General features: G+C 47.5%; 1 protein-coding gene across 1 annotated transcript in view; it reads left to right on the top strand.

The window, feature by feature from the left end:
• LOC107298935 (zinc finger protein 260) overlaps positions 1-17888 on the top strand; it is a 24053-nt gene extending 6165 nt beyond the window's left edge. Inside the window, exon 4 of the mRNA XM_029286644.1 lies at positions 17633-17888. Coding sequence (XP_029142477.1) covers positions 17633-17888 — 256 coding nt within the window. The remainder of the gene's footprint in view (positions 1-17632) is intronic.
• The last annotated feature ends 7112 nt before the right edge of the window (positions 17889-25000 follow it).

Raw genomic sequence — 25000 nt, 5'->3', positions numbered from 1 at the left:
CTTACGAAAGGATATGAGGGTCAGGCCCAACTTCACATGGGGGGGAAGGGGGCAAGATGTTCCAGAGAGCAGGATCAGCAGCAGAAAAGGCCTTCCTGAATCCCGCCAGCCAGAATAATTGGGCCGAGGGGACCCGCAGCATGCCTCCTCTGCCGGCTCTAGTGGGACAGGCCAATCCCAGTGGGGTGAGACGGTCCCTCAGTGCCTTCAGCCTTGCAAGATTCATTCTAAGTCAGTGGTTCTCAACCTTTTTAATGCCGCGACTCCAACCGGTCGTAAGTCGAGGACTAAACCGGTCGTAAGTCGAGGACTAAACCGGTCGTAAGTTGAGGACTACCCAACCGGTCGTAGGTCGAGGACTTTCCCTGCCCGGGAGCGCCACGCATGCGTGGTTCCGCCCCCTGCGCCGGCCAAGGCGTAGCTGGCAAGCGGCAGAGACGGAGCAGGCCGACCACCAGCTGGCCCAGCCCAAGGGAGGTAAGGCCCCCGCCGGAAAAGGGGGGGAAAAATGGACAAAAAAAATGGCGGACAGCCTTGCTTGGCGACCCCCATGAAATGGTCGATCGACCCCAAATGGGGTCCCGACCCACAGGTTGAGAACCACTGTTCTAAGTGATCTTAGAATGAAGAGAGAGCTAGCAGATCTGATTGCGCTTCTTGGCTTCTTGTCTAAACCGCCTCGCAGGGCTGACGCTGTGCGTAACATCCAGGTCTTCCAGTTCTTCCCTTCACGCCCACATTGTCACCCACTTAGAAAGTCCTTTAAGCTGTTTAAAACTTCCCACTGAATTAACTTTCTGCGTTCTCAGGTTTTGTTGCTGGGCCGCCCGACCTCTCCATGGAAGAAATCACCAGTGCTGTGGTAAGGGAGAAAAAAATATATATCTTTTTTTTTTTTTTAGTTCCTCCTCTCTACCCGAATCTTCCCAGCTACTTCGGGGAAAAAAAATATCTCTGTGAAAATCGATCATAATATTCTGTGCTTACTCAGAGATGGGGGGAGGGGGGGCTGCTGGGGTTGTGTGTGACTGTGACAAAGCAACTTGAGCTGAAATTGAGACTCACATTGAGATCCAAAGCTGAATCGCACAGAACGCTGAATGCGTTCTGTTGTGTGTCTCCAGCCCCACTTGCCTGGCTTCGGAGGGATTCTGCGAGTTTTCTAATGTGGGTGTCAAACGCTGCTAACATCGGATGTTCTTGCTTTGACAACAGATTGAAATGTAGCCATTTTTGTCTATTGCTTTTAGAGTTAGTTGATGCTGGGAGGGGGGAATGTGGATGAGACTCCAGCTAGTCATAACAATAATAGCTCAGCTGTGGGAACCCAAGGTCATTGGGCCCAGAGTTGATAAGAGTTTTGGCGGGCTGGAGAGCTGGGGAGAAAGCCTGCGCTTCAAGCTAATTGGGGAATGTGATTTATGACTGTTTATTGGAGGAGGGAATTGTGCTTTGATACTTTGTATCCAGGGGAGGGGAATTTAATTTTTGGTTTCGACTATGTAGTGCCGATACTTTGTTTCTCGAATAAAAGATTCTTTAAGGTAAACAATGCCTTGAAGTTCTTTTGAAGAGCTTCATCTGTCGGAACCATGACAGTGGGCTTCGTTTTATAACCAGAGATTTGTATTTTCTGCCCCCTCCCACTCCCCTTCAGATGAGCCTGGACTGCAATACAATTATTTTGACCACAGCCGTATAGCGCCAAATTGACAAAAAGGTAAGTGAAGTTGAGAAAAAAGAAGGGTGGGATGGTCCAATTAGTGTCCTGGATCAGGAAGGGGAATAATTGGTTCATATAGTGGTAGATGGCAGTATTATCTGTACTCCGATACTTTACCTTCAACGATTCATTTAATTGGTTTATGTATTACAGTAATGACCATTGAGAGCTATAACAGCCACACGAAAGAGTGCATTATGGCCCCTAAAGCAGTGGACCCCTAACCTTTCCGGCTTTGTAGACAGGTGGCGGATGGGAGACGAAATGATTCTGTGCGAGGAGTAGGCGTGCGCTCGCCTGCCACTTGTGCGGCCCGATTCCAAATGGGCTGCGGTCCAGGGGTTGGGGACCCCTGCCCTAAAACACTTCTGGTTGTCATAAAATGTGCCATTCCCCTACCCCAGTGGTGGCGAACCTATGGCACGCATGCCAGAGACGGCACTCAGAGCCCTCTCTGTGGGCACGCGCGCTGTTGCCCCAGCCCTGCCTCCCCCCGCAGCCCCCTCCTCACCAGCAGCCCCCCCGGAGAAGAGTCGCCCCCGAGCACGGCCTGCACGGAGCAACGCAGCCAAGAATATGGTAGCTGGGCAGCAGGGACAAGATTCCGCCCTCACACCCCGTCACGCACAGATGATGCTGCGGGGCGCAGGCAGAGGGCGTGGCCGCCATGGTGCTGCAGGGCCGCCTGGGCGATATCTTGCAGCAGGCCGTGGAGGCGGTGGGTGGCCCTGTGGGTGGGTGGGGGTGGGGCAGAGCGGGGTCGGATCGGGGTGGTTTTGGGGCACTCGGTCTCTAAAAGGTTCGCCATCACTGCCCTACCTCATGGTCATGTGATCACATTTCAGTTGCTTGGCAATCAGCTTGCATTTATAACTGGTGGCAGCATCCCCTAATCACCTGATCACAATCGGTGCTCGGCAACCGACCCAGATTTCCGACCGTCACAGTATCCCATTGTCATGCGATCACAATTTACCCTAACTCTTCCCCTGCTGGCTTCCTGTGAGCAAAATCATAGGGGAAGCCAGCAGGAAGTCAGAAGACGGCAATAGCCTTTAGACTTATATACCGCTTCACAGCCCTCTCTAAGCGCTTTACAGAGTCAGCATATTTGCCTCCAACAATCTGGGTCCTCATTTTACCAACGCGGGAAGGATGGAAGGCTGAGTCAACCTTGAGCCAGCGAGACTCGAACTGCTGGCAGCCGGCAGTCAGCAGAGGTGGCCTGCAGTACTGCATTCTAACCACTGCGCCACCTCGGCTCACATACGGGCCCTTCACTTACTGACACTCGCTGATTTGCTTAACAACCGTAATCAGAGACTGACAAGTCATGTAACTCACTTTGCCCTCTAATTCAGGGCTTTTCAACCAGTGGTACGGGTACCACCTGTGGTACATGGGCACCTGGCAGGTGGTACGTGACCATCCTAGAAAAGTGGTAGCGGGGGAGGGGAATGAGCTGAACCGGTGTCAGCACCGCACAAGCCTGAGCGAGAGATGGCTGGAGCTGCAGGGCTGTCAGGGCTCAGCGGAAGCACCAGGATCAGCACCAGGCTCCAGCTGGAGCTCGGCGCTGATCCTGGCGCTTCTGCTGAGCCCAAAAGAAGCACCAATCAGCTGGAATGTTGCAGCATCTCCAGGGTCTTGTGATTTACATTCAGATGCTTGATTCATATTTATGACGGTCACAGTGTCCCAGGGTCATGTCAAGTGACCAAAACCTGCGGCAACCACCCAGCAGACGGGGGGAATAAAAACCAAACCCCCCACCCCCACCCCACCTCCGCTCCAATGCTCAACAAAAATGCTCACAACAATGAAAAACTCGGACAGGAGGAAGAGTGCCGCCGGGTGGGCAGGCAGGTGTCTTGCTCGGCTGTGCCTTGGTGGGCACTTTTTTCAGTGCCATTGTAATTTGGAACAGTCACTAAGCGAACTGTTGTAAGTCGAGGACTACCTGTACTTTATCACTTTTTTTCCTTTTTTTTTTTTTGGTCATCAAGTTTTTGACACCTTGCTAGGCGACTGGTGGTACTCGGATGTTGCCATATCCTAAAAGTGGTACAATGGGTGAAAAGGTTGAAAAGCCCTGCTCTAATTAATCACATTACTTGGCGATAGAAATTCCATTCCCGATTACTGTCGTTTAAGCGAGGACTGCCTGTGGTTTGAAACAGCTTCTCGATTTACTTTCCTTTCCTGATAGCTTGTGTTCTGGGGGCAATCTCGCTGTGTGATTAATAATGAGACAAAATCCAATACATGTGTAAATTGAAAGAAAAATAGTTGCCTTCAAAAAAAAAAGAATGCAATTATCATGGCATATTCCAGGGGTAGGCAACCGTGGCTCTTTTATGACTCGTGGACTTCAACTCCCAGAATTCCTGAGCCAGCCATGCTGAGGGGAAAGGGAGAGGTTTCCAAGCTGAGCCGTGCTGGCTCAGGAATTCTGGGAGTTGAAGTCCACGAGTCATAAAAGAGCCAAGGTTGCCTACCCCTGGCATATACCGTGTTTCCCCGAAAATAGGACCGGGTCTTATATTTTGGGGGGGACTAAAAGACGCATTGGGACTTATTTTGGGGCCGTCTGCCCACTCCATTCTACTGTCTAGTTCAGGGGTAGGCAACCTTGGCTCTTTTATGACTCGTGGAATTCAACTCCCAGAATTCCTGAGCCAGCATGGGGGAACTATGGCCCCTTCATGACTCGTGGACTTCAATTCCCAGAATTCCTGAGCCAGCCATGCTGAGGGGAAAGGGAGAGGTTTCCAAGCTGAGCCATGCTGGCTCAGGAATTCTGGGAGTTGAAGTCCATGAGTCATAAAAGAGCCAAGGTGGCCTACCCCTGGGCCAGACAGTCGCAACCAAAAGGCCGGCGGGATAAAATGGCCTGATTTGATGCACCTACCCCTCTTTTTTATACTCTATTTTTTGCCTGTGGTTTTCTTTTATATCTTTTAGCCTTTCATGGTAATAGCAATCTTAGACTCTGATGCATCTTCTATGCTTTTTAAATTCCACCCCACCTTCTTTATGCTGGTCTGTGACCACAATAAAAAATTGATTTGATTTGGGGAAAAGAGAATGTTTTAGCGATAGAACTCATCTCATTGGTACAAATGACGCTTGCACACAATTCTTTGAGTAAATTGGAAGTTGTATAGAATTCTCTATGTAGCAGATTTTTCTAATCTTATTTTGATTCTTTTTAAAGATCCTGGACTCAGCCAGTTTGGAGAAAACTCTTCCATAAGCTCTTCCATGTGTGTTTTCGTTCAAGGTTGTCAAGAAACTCATCCTTTTCCTTCTGAGGACATCCAGATGGTTGCAGCTCCCTCAAAACCAATGACTCTCCTCATCTTTTTCCAGCACAAGCCCTTACTGGATGTGATGTCTATCTCCCTAAACATTATCACACCGAATGCTTCTCTTTGCTTGCATCCTCTGAATAACATAGATCTAAGTGAAATTCTGTAAAATAAAATGACTATATTGTATTGAGTTGTGCACTTTCCTTGCCATTATTTCCTCTTCCCCCCCCCAAAAAAATCTTTGAACATTGCAGTATTAGACATCTGTGTTCACATGACACAACAATGGTGACAGGTTTAACCCATTTTTATTTTAATAGTGGGGCTTCCTCAGTATATTTTTAGCAGTCCTCTCAGCTCTCCAGGCTTAATGGCACAACCAGATCTTGAGGGAGTTTCAGAAAGTCAAAAAGGATGAAGACAGCCTTATTTGCTTACTTAGGCACAGTACTCTTCAACATCTTCATCAATGACTTAGATGAGGGAATAGAAGGGGAACTCATCAGATTTGCAGATGACACTAAGCTGGCAGGAATAGCCAACACCCCAGAAGACAAGCTCAGGATCCAAAAAGATCTTGACAGACTTGAAAAATGGGCCCCGTCCAACAACGTGAAATTCAACAAACACAAATATTGTTCTTTTTTATTTTAAATTTCATTTTTTTATCATTTAAATCCCAAGAAATTAAAACTGCAAATAACATGTACAGCAGCCGAGATGATTAAAGGAGTTCAAATCTCTTCCTCTCAAACCCTTTGACTCTAAGCAAAGATCACCTGAAGTGTTAATACCACTTTACAATGCCTTGGTAAGGCCACACTTGGAATACTGAATCCAGTTTTGGTCACCACGATGTAAAAAAGATGTTGAGACTCTAGAAAGCGTGCAGAGAAGAGCAACGAAGATGATTAGGGGACTGGAGGCTAAAACATATAAGGAAAGGCTGCTGGAATTGGGTATGTCTAGTTTAACGAAGAGAAGGACGAGGGGGGACATGATAGCAGTCTTCCAGTATCTCAGGGGCTGCCACAAAGAAGAGGGAGTCAAGCTGTTCTCCAAAGCGCCTGAAGGCAGGACAAGAAGCAACGGAGGGAAACTAATCAAGGAGAGAAGCAACCTAGAACTGAGGAGAAACTTCCTGACAGTTAGAACAATTAACCAGTGGAACAACCTGCCTCCAGAAGCGGTGAATGCACCAACACTGGAAGTTTTTAAGAAGAGACTGGACAGCCATTTGTCCGAAATGGTATAGGGTTTCCTGCCTGAGCAGGGGGTTGGATTAGATGACCTCCAAGGTTCCTTCTAACTTTATATTATTATTAATCCACTCAGAGGCCTTGATGACACGTGATTTAAAAATAGATCCATCAATCAAAGACAAAATTATAAGGAAGGGACTCCCAAATTTGGGACACTGCTTAGGGACACTGAAAGTTTCAATGAAAATGAAAGCTGCCTTACAGGAGGAATCCACATTTCTGAAAGCTGAGCAGTGAAGTATACAGTATTTAAACTCTGTTCCAGGGCAATTTACAGGCAGTCCTCAACTTACGACCGCAACTAAGCCCAAAATTCCTGTTCAGTGAGACATTTGTTAAGTGAGTTTCACCCCATTTTATGACCTTTTTTGCCACAGTTGTTAAGTGAGTCAGTCGTAATCTGGTTGTTAAATGAATCTGGCTTCCCCATCAACTTTGCTGGTTAGAAAGTTGCTAAAGGGGTTCACATGACTACCTGTATTACATGTTCAAAAAGAAAAAAAAGTCAGTTACTCCCACGCAGCAAAGACGCTAATGCTACAGTTTGTTTTGCAAAGACAACAAAAATATCCCGATGCTCTTCTCCACAATCGCAGTTTCCAAAGAGAATCCCAAAGGTGCTTTTTTCAAGAGGCAACTGGGCTTTTTTTGTTTTTCTTTGAAGACGTTTCGCTTCTCATCCAAGAAGCTTCTTCAGCTCTGATTGGATGGTGGGGAATGGAAGGATTTATACCCCTTGCAGACAGCCCGTCATTTGCATTCTTTTTAGAGAGTCAAGTTGAGGCCACTTGGAGTTTTGTATGTGTCCTCGGGGGTCACCTGAGTGGTTCCACACCCATTTGCCCTACTCAGGTGACCCTGAGGACACAGATAAGTCTCCAAGTGGCCTCAACAATCCTCTAAAAGGATGCAAATGACCAGCTGTCTGCAAGGAGTATAAATCCTTCCATTCCCCACCACCCAGTCAGAGCTGAAGAAGCTTCTTGGATGAGAAATGAAATGTCTTCAAGGAAAAACAAAGTCCAGTTGCCTCTTGAAAAAGCACCTTTGGGACACCCCTGACCTGGATTTCTGTAGACATTTTCAAAGAGAATCGTCCCCTTCCTTGTCACCATTTTCCTCTCTGAAAAATCCAGTTGAATAGCTTAAGCCAGGGCTAGGCCACCTCGGCTCTTTTATGACTCCTGGACTTCAACTCCCAGAATTCCTGAGCCAGCCATGCTGAGGGGAAAGGGAGAAGTTTCCAAGCTGAGCCATGCTGGCTCAGGAATTTTGGGAGTTGAAGTCCACAAGTCATAAAAGAGACAAGGTTGCCTACCCCTGAGCTAGGCTGAGTGTTCGAATCTGAGTTTAAACCTGAAGTTTAGCAACCATCCGGAAACCATTATTTTATAACCATAGTTTGTTTGCATTTTAGATGTAATAATAATAATAGTAGTAGTAGTAGTAGTAGTAATAATAATAATAATAATAATAATAATAATAATAATAATACAGTTGGGAGGGACCTTGGAGGTCATCTAGTCCAACCCCCTGCTCAGGCAGGAAACCCTATACCATTTCAGACAAATGGCTGTCCAGTCTCTTCTTTAAAACTTCGAGTGTTGGAGCATTCACCGCTTCTGGAGGCAGGTTGTTCCACTGGTTAATTGTTCTGTCAGGAAGTTTCTCCTTAGTTCTAGGTTGCTTCTCTCTTCGGTTAGTTTCCATCTCTTGTTTCTTGTCCTGCCCTCTGGTGCTTTGCAGAATAAATTGACCCCCCTCCTCTTTGTGGCAGCCCCTCAAATACTGTTCCCCCCTCCCCAGTCCTTCTTTTCTCTAGACTAGCCAGACCCAAACGGAAACTAATCAAGGAGAGAAGCAACCTGGAATTAAGGAGAAATTTCCTAACAGGGAAGACAATTCCCCAGTGGAACAGCTTTGCCTTCAGAAGTTGAGGTTTTTAAGAAGATACCGGACAGCCACCTGTCTGGTATAGGGCAGGGGTAGGCAACCTTGGCTCCTTTATGACTCGTGGACTTCAACTCCCAGAATTCCTGAGCCAGCTGGCTCAGGAATTCTGGGAGTTGAAGTCCACGAGTCATAAAAGAGCCAAGGTTGCCTACCCCTGGTATAGGGTCTCTTGCTTGGGAAAGGGGTTGGGCTAGATGACCTCCAGGATCCCCTTCCAGCTCTATTCTGATTGATTGGCCCCGCCTCCCCTCCCGCTGCAGCAGCCGCACTTCTCCAAACTCGGGGATTCCAACCACGTGGTCATTTTCCATTTTCCAAGGCTCGAGAAGGGGCCGGACCGGAAACTACGAATTCCTTTAAAAAAAAAAAATTCCATGTTTTTTCTAGGAATCGCAGCATCGCTCCTTTTAACCCGTAAAGAACCGGGAGGTGAGACCGGTGCCAGGCTGCTCCCTTCCACACGTTCCGGGTCGAGGCTGCTGGCAGCGTTTCCCACCAGTAGCGTTAACATCAGAGCTGCCGATTTACAGGAAAGGTTGCAGTTTCCTATTAAAAGAAAACATTTTCCGGCCGAGCCCCGAATTAAGTTTTATAGGCAATACGGTAGTGAACGTCAGTTATATAGGGAGGTGCTCGGGTAGTCCTCGACTTAAGGCCACAATTGAGCCCAACATTTTCGTTGTTAAGTGAGAAACGCTGGCTGAGGAATTCTGGGAGTTGAAGTCCACGAGTCATAAAAGAGCCAAGGTTGCCTACCCCTGGTATAGGGTCTCTTGCTTGGGAAAGGGGTTGGGCTAGATGACCTCCAGGATCCCCTTCCAGCTCTATTCCGATGGATTGGCCCCGCCTCCCCTCCCGCTGCCAAGTTTGAAGACCCCTGGAAAGTTGTGTGTGTGATTTCTTTATTCCACCCCCCCCTCCCCAAGTTTGCGAATTTGCTCCCCCTTTCTCACTATTCTTCCCCCATCCCCACATGCTCCTTTGGGTCAAGAACTCCCAAAGTCACCCACCCCAGCTTCTTTCCAAAGGCAATTCATACAACTCACAATGAAAAAGGACCGGGGGGAGGAAACGGAAGGGAAGGAACGGACTCTTCTCTGTTTTCCCCCATTTATTTCCTTCCCACCCCCCCCCCACCCCCAAATCCCCTTCCGCTCTAGGCAAGGAGAACTCTCTCAGTTCAAAGACCACCGTGCCAGCCGCATGGAGCCACCGAGATGAAGTGGCTAGAGAGGAGGAATAAGGGGGATGGATAATAAATCAAAAGGGATGGGTGGGTGGGCTGTCTCTTCCTGTCCTGCCCACTAGCAAAGTGTTAAAGCAAAGTCAAGCTTGCTTTGGCTGGAACAGAGAAGGCGGACCCTGTAAGTCTAGGGCGGGCGGAGTGGGGACGTGCGTGGACCTATAATGCAAATTTAGCAATACAGAAAGTTGGATTGATTGATTTTGATGGATTGACGTTCCCTCCCAGTTCTCCGAAGTGCTACACAATGCAGGTGATTGGTGCAGATTCGTTGTTCAGCACCACGTATATGAAAACAGAAGCTCGGAGGGGGGGGGATCCCTCTGAAATGGTGAAAAACAAGTTGCTAGTCCTGATGGAGGGGAATCTCAGTTCGAGAGGCTGCATGCAGCGCTCTGGAGCTGAAGAGCGGGTTTACGGTGTGTCTGGCTTGGATGGGTTTTTTTCTGTCATTTCTGGCCCGTTGCTGAGATATTGTAGTAGATGTTCTATACAGCTCTTTCTGCAGGTTACCCGTCAGTTTGAGGAACTCGGTGCAAAATTTAAGGGCACGCTGAATTCGACTTACAATCAATTGTTTAGTGACCGTTCAAAGTTACGACGCTGAGAAAGAGACTTATGACTATTTTTCACACTTATGACCATTGCAGCATCCCCATGGACGCGTGATCAAAATTCAGATGCTTGGCGACTGGCTCATATGTACAATGGCTGCAGCATCCAGGGGTCACGTGATCCCCTTATGGAACCTTCTGACAAGCAAAGTCAATGGGGAAGTCAGATTCCCTTCACAACCATTAAGTTACTAACTTAACAACTGCAGTGATTCACTTAATATGGTGGCAAGAAAGGTCATAAAATGGAGCAAAAGTCAACTGTTAACAACTGTTTGCTTAGCAAACAGAAATTTTGAGCTCAGAAATTTGTGGTCGTATGTTGAGGACTACCTGTAATTGCTATTTATATTTTTTTTCACTGTGTTCTATAGTTTCTAAATATTCTTAGTGGGACCTTCACCTAGCCCAGGGGTAGGCAACCTTGGCTTTTTTATGACTCGTGGACTTCAACTCCCAGAATTCCTGAGCCAGCCATGCTGAGGGGAAAGGGAGAGTTTCCAAGCTGAGCCATGCTGGCTCAGGAATTCTGGGAGTTGAAGTCCACGAGTCATAAAAGAGCCAAGGTTGCCTATCTCTGACCTAGCCCCATCACCTAGCCCCATGCAAGTTTTTGTTCTAAATGTACTTTTAAATTTCTGTGCATCTATGAATCTCAGGGAATCATCCTGAGTTTATTCCAATGACGATTCTGTCTGGGCTCTGATTCTACTGGTGATCAGTACCTGGATTTCCTATTAGAAGAAGGAGTTAAAATAATTTTGGTCACCACAATGTAAAAAAGATGTTGAGACTCTAGAAAAAGTGCAGAGAAGAGCAACAAAGATGATCAGGGGATTAGAGGCTAAAACATATAAAGAACGGTTGCTGGAATTGGGTACGTCTAGTTTAACGAAGAGAAGGATGAGGGGTGACAGGATAGCAGTGTTCCAGTATCTCAGGGGCTGCCCCAAAGAAGAGGGAGTCAAGCTATTCTCCAAAGCACCTGAAGCCAGGACAAGAAGCAACAGATGGAAACTAACTAAAGAGAGAAGCAACCTAGAACTAAGGAGAAATTTCCTGACAGTTAGAACAATTAATCAGTGGAACAACCTGCCTACAGAAGTTGTGGGTGCTCCAACACTGGAAGTTTTTAAGAAGCGATTGGACAACAATTTGTCTGAAAGGTTTTCCTGCCAAAGCAGGGGGTTGGACTAGAAGACCTCCAAAGTCCCTTCCAACTCTGATTCTATTCTATTCTATTCTATTCTATATTAAAATGAAACTGCAAACACAAATCTCACCTTGTGTTTTTTTTTTTTAAAAACCCATCTCCTCCCTGTGGATTTTGCTTGGAGAAAAAGTAGATATGTTAGAACGGTGTCTCTCAACCTTGGCCACTTCAAGATGTGTGGACTTCAACTCCCGGAATTCCACAGCCAGCCAGGCTGGCTGGGGAATTCTGGGAGCTGAAGTCCACTCAACCTGAAGTGGCCAACGTTGATCAATATTGTGGTAGAAGGCTTATAGTGAGGAAGTACAAAGCAAATCTATACCCTCTTCCTTCCTAGACACAGCCAGAGATGTTGAAAAGACACAGAAGGGGTCTCACAAGAGAAAAGGCAGCAATTTGGGTTCTTTAACTCATTGCTCTATTTCTTTTCCTCCTGACAGAAACATCACTTGATGGGAGAAAAGTTCCTGTTCTGTACAACCCCGCCTTTTTCCGCCAATCAATTGAACTTCTTCAATATATTTTTCCATTGGGCTAATCTCTGCAATCCAGACCCTTCATCCTCTTGGTGAAACGTCACCAGCTCTACGAAAGAAAATGTCCGCCAAGCAGAACAAGATATCTGCTCCAGATTCAGACGCTCAGTCTACAACCGTCATCAAAACGGAGAAACAGGAGCGGTCTGGAATTCAGACTTTCAGCAGGGAGGCGGGCTTCCCTCAAGTCATTCAGGCGGGAACCATCGGGGAGTATGTGAACAAGCCTGCATCCCGGGTAAAGCAGGAACCAGAGAAGGGGCTGTCTGAATGCTGGGAGGCCCAGTGGCAAGCATTCCTGAACGCCATGCAATCCTCACATTACGGATGGGGAAACGTGGAGCCGTCGGAGGCCACACAACAGGACAGTATCCCTGATTTTTTTCCCTCTGTGGAGAAAGAGATTTGCCCAGCAGCCAAAGAGCACAGGACGAAACAGTCATCATTTCAGCTTGCTAGAAAGAATCCAGAGTCCCGTAGCCAGGAGGGCGTTGGAGACGGCAGGAATCTTAAGAAAGAAAGAGAAGACGCTCCGAAGGAGGAAGCAGGAAGTATGGAATTACAACGCCAACATTTCCGCCAGTTCTGCTACCCGGAAGCCGAGGGTCCCCGAGAGGCACTTTGCCGACTGTGGTACCTTTGCCATCAGTGGCTGAAACCGGAGAAGCGCACCAAAGAACAGATCCTGGACCTGTTGATCCTGGAGCACTTCCTGACCGTCCTGCCCCCCGAAATGCAGAGTTGGGTGAAGAGGAGGAACCCCCAGACTTGTTCCCAGGCGGTCGCCCTGGCCGAGGATTTTGTGCTGAAGCAGCAGGAAAACCAGAGGCAGACGCGGACGGTAAGAGCCGAACGTCTGTCGCAGTAAACCGGGGGGGGGGGAGAGGCCGGTAACGAGTAAGAAAGATGTACAGGTAGTCCCCGACTTACAGCCGTTCGTTTAGTGACCGTTTGAAGTTACAGGGCACTGTTAAGAGTGACTTATGACCATTGTTCACACTTAACGACCGTTGCAGCATCCCCGTGGTCACGTGATCAAAATTTGGATGTTTGGCCACTGGTTCGTATTTACGACGGTTGCACTGTCCCCTTTTGCGACCTTCGGAGAAGCAAAGTCAAATTACGGAAGCTGGATTCACTTAACAACTGCGTTACTAATTTAGCAACAGCAGTGGATTTGCTTAACAACTGCGGCAAGAAGGGTCGTAAAATGGGATGAAACGCGTGCAACAACTGTCTTGCTTAGCAGGGGACATTTTGGGGCCGGGTGTGGCTTGTAAGGCGAAATGTGTTTGGCGGCCATTTCTGTAAACCAGGCCTTTCTTGAAATGGTGGTGAATCTCCCTCCCTAGCAACTGCAAATTCCGACATTATGAGAGGAGGAGAAAGTCTCCCCTCTCGTGTTGGTCTGTACAGGGGTGTCCACGAGAGAGGTTGAAATCCGCAAGATGGCCGTCGCAGTGGTGCAGTGGAAGCCCCGCCCCAAAGAGGTGGGGCTTCCATCAAATACCATGACTGCCCTCTTCCCTACGTGGACCCCCTGTACAGGCAGAAATCCTGCCCTTCATTGACTCAGGCAAGCCTCTTCTTTTTCAGGTCCTGTTCCAAGTGGTGACGGTGAATTTCCCAGTTGGGGAGGAGGAATCTTCCAGAAAACCTCACAGGAGCCCAGTCAGGGAGGCTGAAGCAGAAAGAAAAAGAGACATTCCTGATCCTCTGGGTAAAATCTGCACATTTGCCGTCCTTGCCTTCCCTTTTGCTAGTGACTTAATGCACAGGCACACAGAGTCTTTTCTTCAAGGCGAAAAAAAGGGAGTCCCTGCAGATTTTATTCGGCTAGTCTAGCTGGCGATAAGGGGCAGTGCTTATCTTCATTTTGAGGCCGTTGAGCCAGCGCTGTCCGAAGACATTTCCATGGCCATGTGGCCAGCATGATGTCATGGAGAGCTGTTACCTTCCCACTGAAGTGGTACCTATTTGTCTACTCGCATTTGTATGCTTTCAAAATGGTAGGTGGGCAGGCGCTGGGGTGAGGACAGGGGCTCACCCCATTGCGTAGCGCTCAGCTCTTGAACCTGGGCTGTTGGTTTTCTAGCCGACAAGCCCAGCGTCTTAACCGCTGAGCCTGTTCGCCTCCTTTTCTTCAAGGAGCTCAAGGCAATAATTTATTTTACCCGAGAAGATTCGGGAAAAGATGATCAAAAAACAGATCTGCGAACAACTAGAAGCAAACAAAGTTATAACTAGTAGCCAGCACGGGTTTATCAAAAACGGATCATGCCAAACCAATCTTATTTCATTCTTCGATAAAGTGAGTAAACTAGTAGACCAGCGAAATGCTGTGGACGTAGTATACTTAGATTTTAGTAAGGCAAATGATAAGGTAGACCACAACCTACTCCTTGGTAAGCTAAAAAAAAGGTGGAATAGACAACATCACCACCAGATCGATGTGTAGCTGGCTGGCAAACCGTACTAAACGAGTAGCACTCAATGGCACTACATCCACATGGAGAGAAGTAAGCAGTGGGGTACCACTAGGTTCCATCTTAGGCCCAGTACTCTTCAATATCTTCATAAATGACTTACATGAGGGAATTGAAGGGGAACTCATCAAATTTGCAGATGACACCAAACTGACAGGAGTAGCCAACACCCCAGAAGATAAACTCAGGATCCAAAAAGATCTTGACGAACTTGAACAATGGGCCCTATTCAACAAAATGAGTTTCAATGTGGAGAAAAGCAAAGTTTTACATTTAGGTAGGAAAAATCAAAGCTACAAGTACAGACTGGGCGAGACCTGGCTTAAAAACAGTAACTGTGAGAGGGACCTTGGAGTCCTAGTGGACAGTCACTTGGCTATGAGCCAGCAGTGTGCTGCAGCTGCCAAAAAAGCCAACACAGTATTAGGCTGCATTAACAGAGGGATAGAATCAAGATCATATGAAGTGTTAATACCACTTTACAATGCCTTGGTAGGGCCACAATTGGAATACTGCATTCAGTTTTTGTCACCACGATGTAAAAAAGATGTTGAGACTCTAGAAAGAGTACAGAGAAGAGCAAAGATGATTAGGAGACTGGAGGCTAAAACATATGAGGAACGGTTGCTGGAATTGGGTATGTCTAGTTTAATGAAGAGAAGGACGAGGGGGGACATGATATCAGTGTTCCATTATCTCAGGGGTTGCCACAAAGAAGAGGGAGTCAAGCTATTCTCCGAAGTGCCTGAAGGCAGGACAAGAAGCAACAGATGGAAACTAATCAAGGAGAAAAGCAACCTAGAACTAAGGAGAAACTTCCTCACAGTTAGAATAATTAACCAGTGAAACAACCTGCCTCCAGAAGCAGTGAATGCTCCAACACTGGAAGTTTTTAAGAAGAGACTTAAACCCCCCCTGAGCAGGGGGTTGGACTAGATGACCTCCAAGGTCCCTTCCATCATCATCATCATCATCATCATTATTATTATTAAAATTTCTTGGGAAGGAGGCTGTCAGAGGCCTAAGACAGTTGTGTGCAGAATTGAAGCCTGATATGTAGCCTGACTGAACATGATTAGGGGCCTGGAAGCTAAAACTTAATAAGAACAGTTGCAGGAATTGGGCATGTCTGGTTTAATGAAGAGAAAGGCCTGGGGTGACATGATAGCAGTGTTCCAATATTTGAGGGGCTGTCACAGAGAGGAGGGGATCAACCTATTTTCCAAAGCGCCTGAAGGCCAGACAAGGAATAACAGATGGAAACTGATCAAGGAGAGATTCAACCTGGAAATAAGGAGAAATTTTCTGACAGTGAGAGCAATCAACCAGTGGAACAGCCTGCCTTTGTGGGTACTTCATCACTGGAGGCTTTCAAGAATAGACTGGACAGCCACTTGTCAGAAATGGTATAGGGTTTCCTGGCTGAGTAGGGGAGTTGGATTAGATGACCTACACGGTCCCTTCCAACTGTGTTCTTCTATAAAGAGGAGATGGGCTAGAATTTTGGCTCTTTTAGAGGTGGGACTTTTAAAGCAAAAATAATTTATGATCAGCCTAGCACAGGGGTAGGCAACCTTGGCTCTTTTATGACTTGTGGACTTCAACTCCCAGAATTCCTGAGCCAGCATGGCTAAGCATGGAAACCTCTCCCTTTCCCCTCAGCATGGCTGGCTCAGGAATTCTGGGAGTTGAAGTCCACGAGTCATAAAAGAGCCAAGGTTGCCTACCCCTGGCCTAGCAGAAGCTCCATGCATCTATTTTGTAACTCATTTTTCAAAAAAGAAAAAAGAAAAAGATGAGCAGAAGCACTCTTGTCCTCTTCCTTCCAGGGATAAAGACTTGCAGACTGCTGGGAGGGTAAAACCCCAGCAGCTGAAGTGATGGCTTGCAGGACTTGAGCAGTGTTTCTCAACCTTGACAATTTTAAGGCATGTGGACTTCAACTCCCAGAATTCCACAGCCAGCAATGCTGGCTGTGGAATTCTGGGAGTTGAAGTCCACATGCCTTAAAATTGTCAAGGTTGAGAAACCCTGACTTAGAGCTTACGCACTTCTGAACTGGGGTGTGCAGTTTCTTTTAACCGGGAGACTCTCTTTGGGCCTTGCTTGGGAGCTCCAGGAAACGTGGAGGTCAGGGATGGCAGGCCACAGGAAATGGTAGGCCAAATTTCAGATCTATAGGTTGTCCTCAACTTAACAACTACAATTGGGACAGGAATTTCCACTCTTAACAAAAAAGGAAAGAAAAGAAAAAAGCCACTTGTAGGACACAGCCCCACCACTCCTTGCCCTGTCCTAAAATATCAAATTAGATATTAAATTATTTAAATATTAGCATTGAACTTTAATTAAAAATTTAATTAGAATTTTAATTAAACGTTTAATATGAAGTACTAGATTAAATGTTAAATCATTAAATATTAAACAATCCAGAACTTGTGGGTGCTCCTACACTGGAGGTTTTTAACATGGGATAGTACAGGGGTAGGCAACCTTGGCTCTTTTATGACTCGTGGACTTCAACTCCCAGAATTCCTGAGCCAGCATGTCTCAGCATGGAAACCTCTCCCTTTCCCCTCAGCATGGCTGGCTCAGGAATTCTGGGAGTTGAAGTCCACGAGTCATAAAAGAGCCAAGGTTGCCTACCCCTGGAATAGGAAAAAAAGATAGGCCAAAGGTGATCAAGATTTAGAAATAGATCTCTGGGCAATTTTTGGTCTGCTTAGAGTCCAGGGTAGGCAACCTTGGCTCTTTTATGACTCGTGGACTTCAACTCCCAGAATTCCTGAGCCAGCATGGCTCAGCTTGGAAACCTCTCCCTTTCCCCTCAGCATGGCTGGCTCAGGAATTCTGGGAGTTGAAGTCCACGAGTCATAAAAGAGCCAAGGTGGCCTACCCCTGGGATAGTGTCTCCTGCTTGACCAGGGGGTTGGACTAGAAGACCTCCAAGGTCCCTTCCAATTCTGTTCTTCTGTTAAATTTAGTTGCTGGTCCTAAAGAGTTTGCTCACCCCAGTTTGTCCCTCCGGTTTACAGTTCAGTAGCTATTGTCTTGTGTGAACATTTCTGGATTTTATTTTATTTCTTTCTCTCCAGAAGCTGTGGGCACATGGAGCAGGAAATCCTGGACGAGAGCCGCTCCTGAGGAGTTAATGGCTGCCTTTGCAAATCAGGACCGACAGATTCGCTTGGAGGCCGAATTTACTGACAGCCAGCAGGACCGATCGGCCGCTCAGGGACCTGGGTACGCTCACCTTCCGGAGCCTCCGAGGACCCGGAAGGCAAAAAGCCGTAAGATTTGCAACGTCTGTGGGAAGACTTTCAGCTACAACTCAAACCTGAAACGTCACTGGCGGACTCACACGGGGGAGAAGCCGTACGGCTGCTCGTACTGCGGGGAGCGCTTCAACCAGGCCACGAACCTCATCCGGCATCAGCGGATCCACACGGGAGAAAAGCCGTACAAATGCTCCGATTGCGGGAAAAGCTTCAACCAGAGCCTGCAACTCATCCGACACCGAAAAACCCGCTTCAGTTGCGACTAAAAAAATCTACAGTTGCAGAAAAAAGGAAGCTGTGGTGCTGCTGGGAATGCCAAGGGAGCAGCGGAAGAAGGCTTAGCAGAGGATTCCCAATAATTGTGCATTTTCTTGGTTTTCCTGTGGGAAGACCGAAATTGTGCCTTGGCTGGAAAGATTTTCGGTGGGGGGGGGGCATGTGGTTTTGAAGAGGAGGGCGCAAGGTTGGCTGGAAGGTGAAGCAGACAAAAATGTGTCCTGTCCTCTTCTTTTGTTTCGGCCAATAATTATGGAATAAAAGAGTTGAAAGGGACCTTTGAGGTCTTCTAGTCCAACCCCCTGCTCAAGCAGGGAACCCTATACCAGGGGTAGGCAATCTGGGCTCTTTTATGACTCGTGGACTTCAACTCCCAGAATTCCTGAGCCAGCATGGGGGAAACTATGGCCCCTTCATGACTCGCGGACTTCAACTCCCAGAATTCCTGAGCCGGCCATGCTGAGGGGAAAGGAAGAAGTTTCCAAGCTGAGCCATGCTGGCTCAGGAATTCTGGGAGTTGAAGTCCACGAGTCATAAAAGAGCCAAGGTTGCCTACCCCTGACCTACACAGTTAGTCCTTGAATTACAACAATTTGTTTAATGATCCTTCAAAGTTACGACAACACTAAAAAAAGGGACTGTTTGTCACACTTAACGACCACTGCAGCATTCCCCCCTGGTCACACGATCAAAATTCAGACTTTTGGCAACTGACTCATATTTATGACGATTGCAGTGTTCTGGGGTCATGCGATTTACCTTTGGCGACCTTCTGAACCGGCAAAGTCAAATGAGGAAGCCAGATTCACTTAACAACCGGGTTACTAACTTAACCACTGCAGTGATTCACTTAACAACTGTGGCAGGAAAGTTCTTAAAATGGGGCAAAACTCACTTAGCTAATGTCTCACTTAGCAACAGGAATTCTGGGCTCAATTGCGGTCGTACGTTGAGGACTACCTGTATCATTTCAGACAAATGACTGTCCAGTCTCTTGAAAACCTCCAGTGCTGGAGCATTCATAACTTCTGGAGGCAGGTTGTTCCACTGGTTAATTGTTCCAAACGTTAGGAAGTTTCTCCTTAGTTCTAGGTTGCTTCTTTCCTTGATTAGTTTCCATCTGTTGCTTCTTGTCCTGCCTTCAGGTGCTTTGGAGAATAGTTTCACCCTCTTCTTCTTTGGGGCAGCCCCTGAGATATTGGAAGACTGCTATCATGTCCCCCCTCATCCTTCTCTTCATTAAACTAGACATACCCAATTCCAACAACTGTTCCTTATATGTTTCAGCCTCCAGTCCCCTAATCATCTTTGTTGCTCTTCTCTATACTCTTTCTAGAGTCTCAACATCCTTCCTTTCATCAAACTAGACTAGGGGTCCCCAACTCCTGGTCCGTGGATCGGCAACAGTCCATAGCATGCCAGCAACCGGGCTGCACAAACAAGCAAAGCCCCATCCACGGGATGCAGGCAGTACACAAAACCACACCCCTTCTGATCCATGGAAAAACCTTTCTCCACGGCACCGGTCCCTGGTGCCCAAAAGGTTGGGGACCTCTGAACTAGACGACTAGACATTAGCAAAACAAGATTTTTGTGATCCAGAAAGAGAGCTGCAGGGAGTCCTCGACTTACGATCACAACCGGGACCCCAATTTCCATTGCTAAGCTGGGTGGTTATTAAAGGAGTCATGCTTGATTTCACAACTGGTTTTTTGCCACGGTTTTGCCAAATCGAACTGTAGCTTGGATATCGTAAGTAGATTTCGAACTCGGCATCCCCGTATTTGTCAGAGCAAAGCTGTAGCTCGAGAGACCTCCTTTGATGCAGACGAACTTAAGCTTGGGTGAAGTTTTGAACTGCTACACTGCAAAATTTTGTTGCAGACCACTCTGCAAAATGGCAATGTTTGAGATACTCACGGTGTTCCTTATCCTTCCCCTGTCAGCTTTCCCAATGGCTAAATTCAGACCTTACACTTAATCCTAGGATCTTCGATTACAAACCACTTGTGTTCACATAATATGCTGCGCTTAAACAATTTTAAGATTGTTTAAGGCAGCGTTTCTCAACTATGGCCATTTTAAGATATGTGGACTTCAACTCCCAGAATTCCCCAGCCAACATGGCTGGTTGGGGAGTTCCTGGAGTTGAAGTCCACGTAACTTAAATTTACCAAGGTTGAAAAACACTGATTTAAGGTAATGGCCCGATTCCCACAATGCACTTGGACAATGGCTGGCTTCCCACAAGTGAGCTGGAGAGAGAGAGATCTATGGACAAGATCTTTTTTCGTTTACTGTTTGATTTCTGCAGTCACGACATAAGCCTAAGACTGAAAATCAGGTTTGTCAGATGCTATATTTTTTCTATCCTGCTCTGTGGAGTAGAGAGTTGGTCTCTAACAGAAGGCCACCTGAAGAGACTAGAAGCATTTGAAATATGGATTTACAGGCAGCTGTTACGTATAAGCTGGGTTGACAAGATCAGAAATGAGGTGATAAGCCGCCTGGGAAAGCCAAGGGAAATCATCAAAACAATTAAAAAACGAAAATTAGAATATTTCGGACATGTGATGCGACACCCAGAAAAATACGGCATACTCCATTTAATCCTCCAGGGAAAGATGGAAGGCAAACGAGGTCCAGGCAGAAGAAGAACATCATGGCTTCAAAATCTAAGGGACTGGTTTGGACAAAACTCAGCAGCACTTTTTCGTGCGGCTGCTGATAAAAACAGGATCGCCAANATAATAATAATAATAGTAAAGTTGGAAGGGACCTTGGAGGTCATCTAGTCCAACCCCCTGCTCAGGCAGGAAACCCTATACCATTTCGGACAAATGGCTGTCCAGTTTCTTCTTAAAAACTTCCAGTGTTGGAGCATTCACCGCTTCTGGAAGCAGGTTGTTTAACAAGTGGGATTAACAAGTGATTAACAAGTGGGGGAAAAAAAAAAGGCACGATTATTTAACATAGAGAACTTTATTCATCCCAACCCCAATAAAGGCATCTTTACATTCACATTGTCTTTTCAAGACTTCAAAAGGGGCCTGCAGTAACTTTGGGAGCAGAACACAAATTCAAGAATTTCCTGCTTTTTGGATTTCACCCTGGTAAATTGTGCCGCCTCTTTTCACACCCTCACGTGAATCCCCACCAGGAATAAAAGGAATTTTTTTTTTCAGAAGGTGTACTGCCTGCCCAGATTTATTTCCAGCAAATAAAAGGGGAATGACTTCTCTAAAGAGGGGTGACAATTACTCAGAACAGACTAGAATCAGACTGCAAGCTTTTATTTTAATATATATGCATGGGGGGGGAGGGGAAAAGAGAGAAACGTGGATTACATCTAGCAGGCTATGAACAGAAAGATGGAGAAAGGCAAAGGCCAGCTGGGAGCTTTCTCTCTAAATCAGTGTTCCTCAAGCTTAGCGACTTTTAAGATGGGCGGACTTCAGTTCCCAGGATTCCCCAGTCAACCGCGCTGGCAAGGGAATTCTGGGAGTTGAAGTCCACCCACGTTAAAAGAGGCAAGGGTGAGTTAACACTACTCTAAATCGCTGGCAGGAATAGTACAAAGTGAGAGGAGTTGATGGATTGAGAATCCGAGTTGGGACAGATTATGACCAGATTATGACCAGATTATGGAGACCCAGCTGAGGGTTCGGCAGTGCCTCAAACTAAGGATCTCCCCAACAACTACAGGATGAAGAACAAACGTTCCTCAAAGTTCTAGCTGGCTTTTCTTCTTCAAAGAGGCTCTTCTATGGAAGAACATTTTCCCAGATCAACGTCTTCATTTTGAGAACCACGTGATCCCAGCCCTGCCAGCTTTTAGAAAGACACTGAAAACCTGGTTCTTCCCTCACATACTGAGCAGGATGGCCCTGGATCTGACAGGATATGCTTCTGGTGAAGTTTGCTCCTGGTGCTACAGAAGTTTCGATTTGTTTCGTTCTGTCATGTTTTCTTTTCCTAGATTTTTTAATTTTTTGTGCGTGTGCGTTATTGTGTTTTTTTTTTAACACTATGAGCCACTCAGAGTCACTTTGGGAAAGGGAGGTGATCGTATCAATTGAACAAAATAAACCAGCGTTTCTGAACCTCGGCAACTTTAAGAGGTGTGGACTTCAACTCCCAGCATCCCCCAGCTGACCTTGGGAATTCTGGGAGTTGAAGTCCACACTTCTTAAAGTTGCCGAGGTTCACAAACATTGAAATAGACCAAATAACCAAGGAAAAACTGTAAAGGTAAAATGGCTACTGGGGTGGGGTGGAGTCTCATCCCCTGTATCATCTTAGAAGTAACTAGCCTGCTTAGATTAATATGAGTGAATTTGGATCACTCAGATCAGAGGCCCTCAAACTTGGCCCTTTTATGACTGGTGAACTTCAACTCCCAGAATTCCTCAGCCAGGCACACTGGCTGAGGAATTCTGGGAGTTGAAGTCCACCAGTCATAAAAGAGCCAAGTTTGAAGACCCCCGACTCAGATCGATGCTGGATTGTTTCTATTCTCCATGGAACAGCTTCCCTCTTCTGGCAGCTGTTCTTCGTGGAATTATACGCTAATGGAATATACCGTCTCTTCGTTATATTTAAGATTTTCTACGCTGTTATATAGAAACATTTCAGCCTTCCAAATAGACGTTTAGATTTAAGCTTTGGCATATAAAACGTCTTCCCTCCCCATTTTCACAGATGAAATATCCCAAATGACAAAGCTATCAGCCAATTGTCCCGGAACTGTGTTGACGGCATTCTGCAACTCAAAAAGGAGTGAGGTGGAAACAGACTGACATCTAATCAAGATTCGTGTGATCTCTCCCTCCCTCTCTTGTGCGTTATGAGCTCCTCCCTCCCAAAATTTATGAAACGCTGGAGGACTCCTCTACGTGGTGCATCCTAGAATAACATTTCCCCAAAGTCTGAGTATTTCCTGGGATTCCCAACGTTCTCCCTGAGAACCATAGAGATCTGGAGGATAATCAAGTCCTCCTTTTTGACTTGTTTTCCCACAGTACCGATTTTCTACGCGCCCGTCTTTTTTCCTCACCAACTGCTATGTTGATCCTCCGTACATGTGAACGGTGCTGTGTTTAAGGAGGTAAGATTTCCGGGTGAACTTCTTCCCACACTCCAAGCATTCGTGGGGTCTCTCCCCCGTGTGGATGCCCTCGTGGCGTTTAAGGTTCGACCTACGACTGAATCTCCGCCCGCAATTCAAACAGCTGTAGGTTTTTTCTCCCGGGTGGATTTTCTTTTGTTTGGTGAAGTTTGATTTATGGTAGAAACTCCTCGCGATAATGCTGGAGGTGGTGTACTTCTTAACAATGGGCATTTTGGACTGGCCGAGCTCCCGGTAACTTCCTCGGCAAGGCACCGCACTGTCGCCCATCTCCTTGGGAAGATATTTCTGCGGCCAAATTAGTCGGTCTTGGCTTTGGGAAAGGTGTTCCTGCTCGCCAAACTGAGCGCCCGGCTCTTCTGCTCTCCCGCCGAGCACCTCGTGCGACGCTTCGGGCTCAGAATTCTCCAAGGCATATTTCTCCATTTTGTCGACGCTTCTACTCCCTTCACCTACCGAGAAATGAAAAAAAAAAATCCAAAATAGAAAACTTAAGGCAGTGATGGTGAATCTTTTAGAGACCGAGTGCCCAAAACCCGCCCCCTGCCCCCGTTCCGCCTCCCGTCCTGCCTGTTCCGCCCCCTGCCCCGCCTGCCGGACCACGCACCGCCTCCATGGCCCGCGGCAGATCGCCCAGGCAGCCCTACAGCGCCATGGCAGCCACGCCCTCTGCGCCCTGCAGCTTCATCTGCACACTATGAGGCATGAGGGCGGAGTCTTGTCCCTGCTGCCTGGCTATGTCCTTGGCTGCGCTGCTCCATGCAGGCTGCGCCCGGGGGTGACTCTCCTCCAGGGGGGCTGCTGGTGAGGGGGCTGCAGGGGGAGGCGAGACTCGGGCAACGGCACGTGTGCCCAGAGAGGGCTCCGCGTGCCGCCTCTGGCACGCGTGCCATAGGTTCGCCACCACTGACTTAAGGAAAAGGTTTTGGAGCTGTTTGGCAGGGATGGTCAAGGGAAGGGAGCCGAAGAAGGGACGGAGTTAAAAATAAAAAAAAAACCACCCAAAGGAATTGCACTGCCACTGGCTTTAACCCAGTAGTTCTCAACCTGTGGGTCGGGACCCCATTTGGGGTCGATCGACCATTTCATGGGGGTCGCCAAGCAAGGCTGTCCGCCATTTTTTTTGTCCGCCATTTTTTTTGTCTGCCATTTTTCCCCCCTTTTCCGGTGGGGTGCCTTACCTCCCTTGGGCTGGGCCAGCTGGTGGTCGGCCTGCTCCGTCTCTGCCGCTTGCCAGCTACACCTCGGCCGGCGCAGGGGGCGGAACCACGCATGCGCGGCGCTCCCGGGCAGGGAAAGTCCTCGACTTACGACCGGTTGGGTAGTCCTCGACTTATGACCGGTTGGGGTCACGGCATTAAAAAGGTTGAGAACCACTGCTTTAACCCATCCATTTGCATCACTCACCGGTATCTCCAGTGTTCCCCTCATCATTAGCCTCCCTGAACAGTTGTCCCTTCCCACAGTCCTCTGCAGCATCCCTCACTTCCTTGAGCATCTGGAAACAGGAGGAAAACATCTGTTTCAACAGGAGGGAAGAGAGATGGGGAAGAGGGGCGTTGCATGGCGATGTCCGGTCAGGGTGGGGTAGTTGGGAAAGCCTTGGGACTAGGAATGGGAGAGACCTAGTTCTTTTTTGCCCCAGCCACAGGAATTAACTAGATAGGGCTGGTCCCTCTCTCCTGCAGAGAGTCAGGAAGGAGTCACGAAGATAGGCAGGGATTGTTCCCTAGGCCAGGGGAAGGCCACCTCGGCTCTTTTGTGCCTCTTGGACTTCAACTCCCAGAATTCCTGAGCCAGCATGGCTCAGCTTGGAAACCTCTCCCTTTCCCCTCAGCATGGCTGGCTCAGGAATTCTGGGAGTTGAAATCCACGAGTCATAAAAGAGCCAAGGTTGCCTACCCCTGACCTATACCATCTCAGACAAGTGACTGTCTGGTCCAGGGGTAGGCAACCTTGGCTCTTTTATGACTC

The sequence above is a fragment of the Protobothrops mucrosquamatus genome, unplaced genomic scaffold (assembly GCF_001527695.2).
Source record: "Protobothrops mucrosquamatus isolate PMUCROS unplaced genomic scaffold, P.Mucros_1.0 scaffold4386, whole genome shotgun sequence".
Lineage (NCBI taxonomy): Eukaryota > Metazoa > Chordata > Lepidosauria > Squamata > Viperidae > Protobothrops > Protobothrops mucrosquamatus.
Note: the sequence above shows the minus strand (reverse complement) of the source record. Positions and strands in the feature narration are given on the sequence as shown.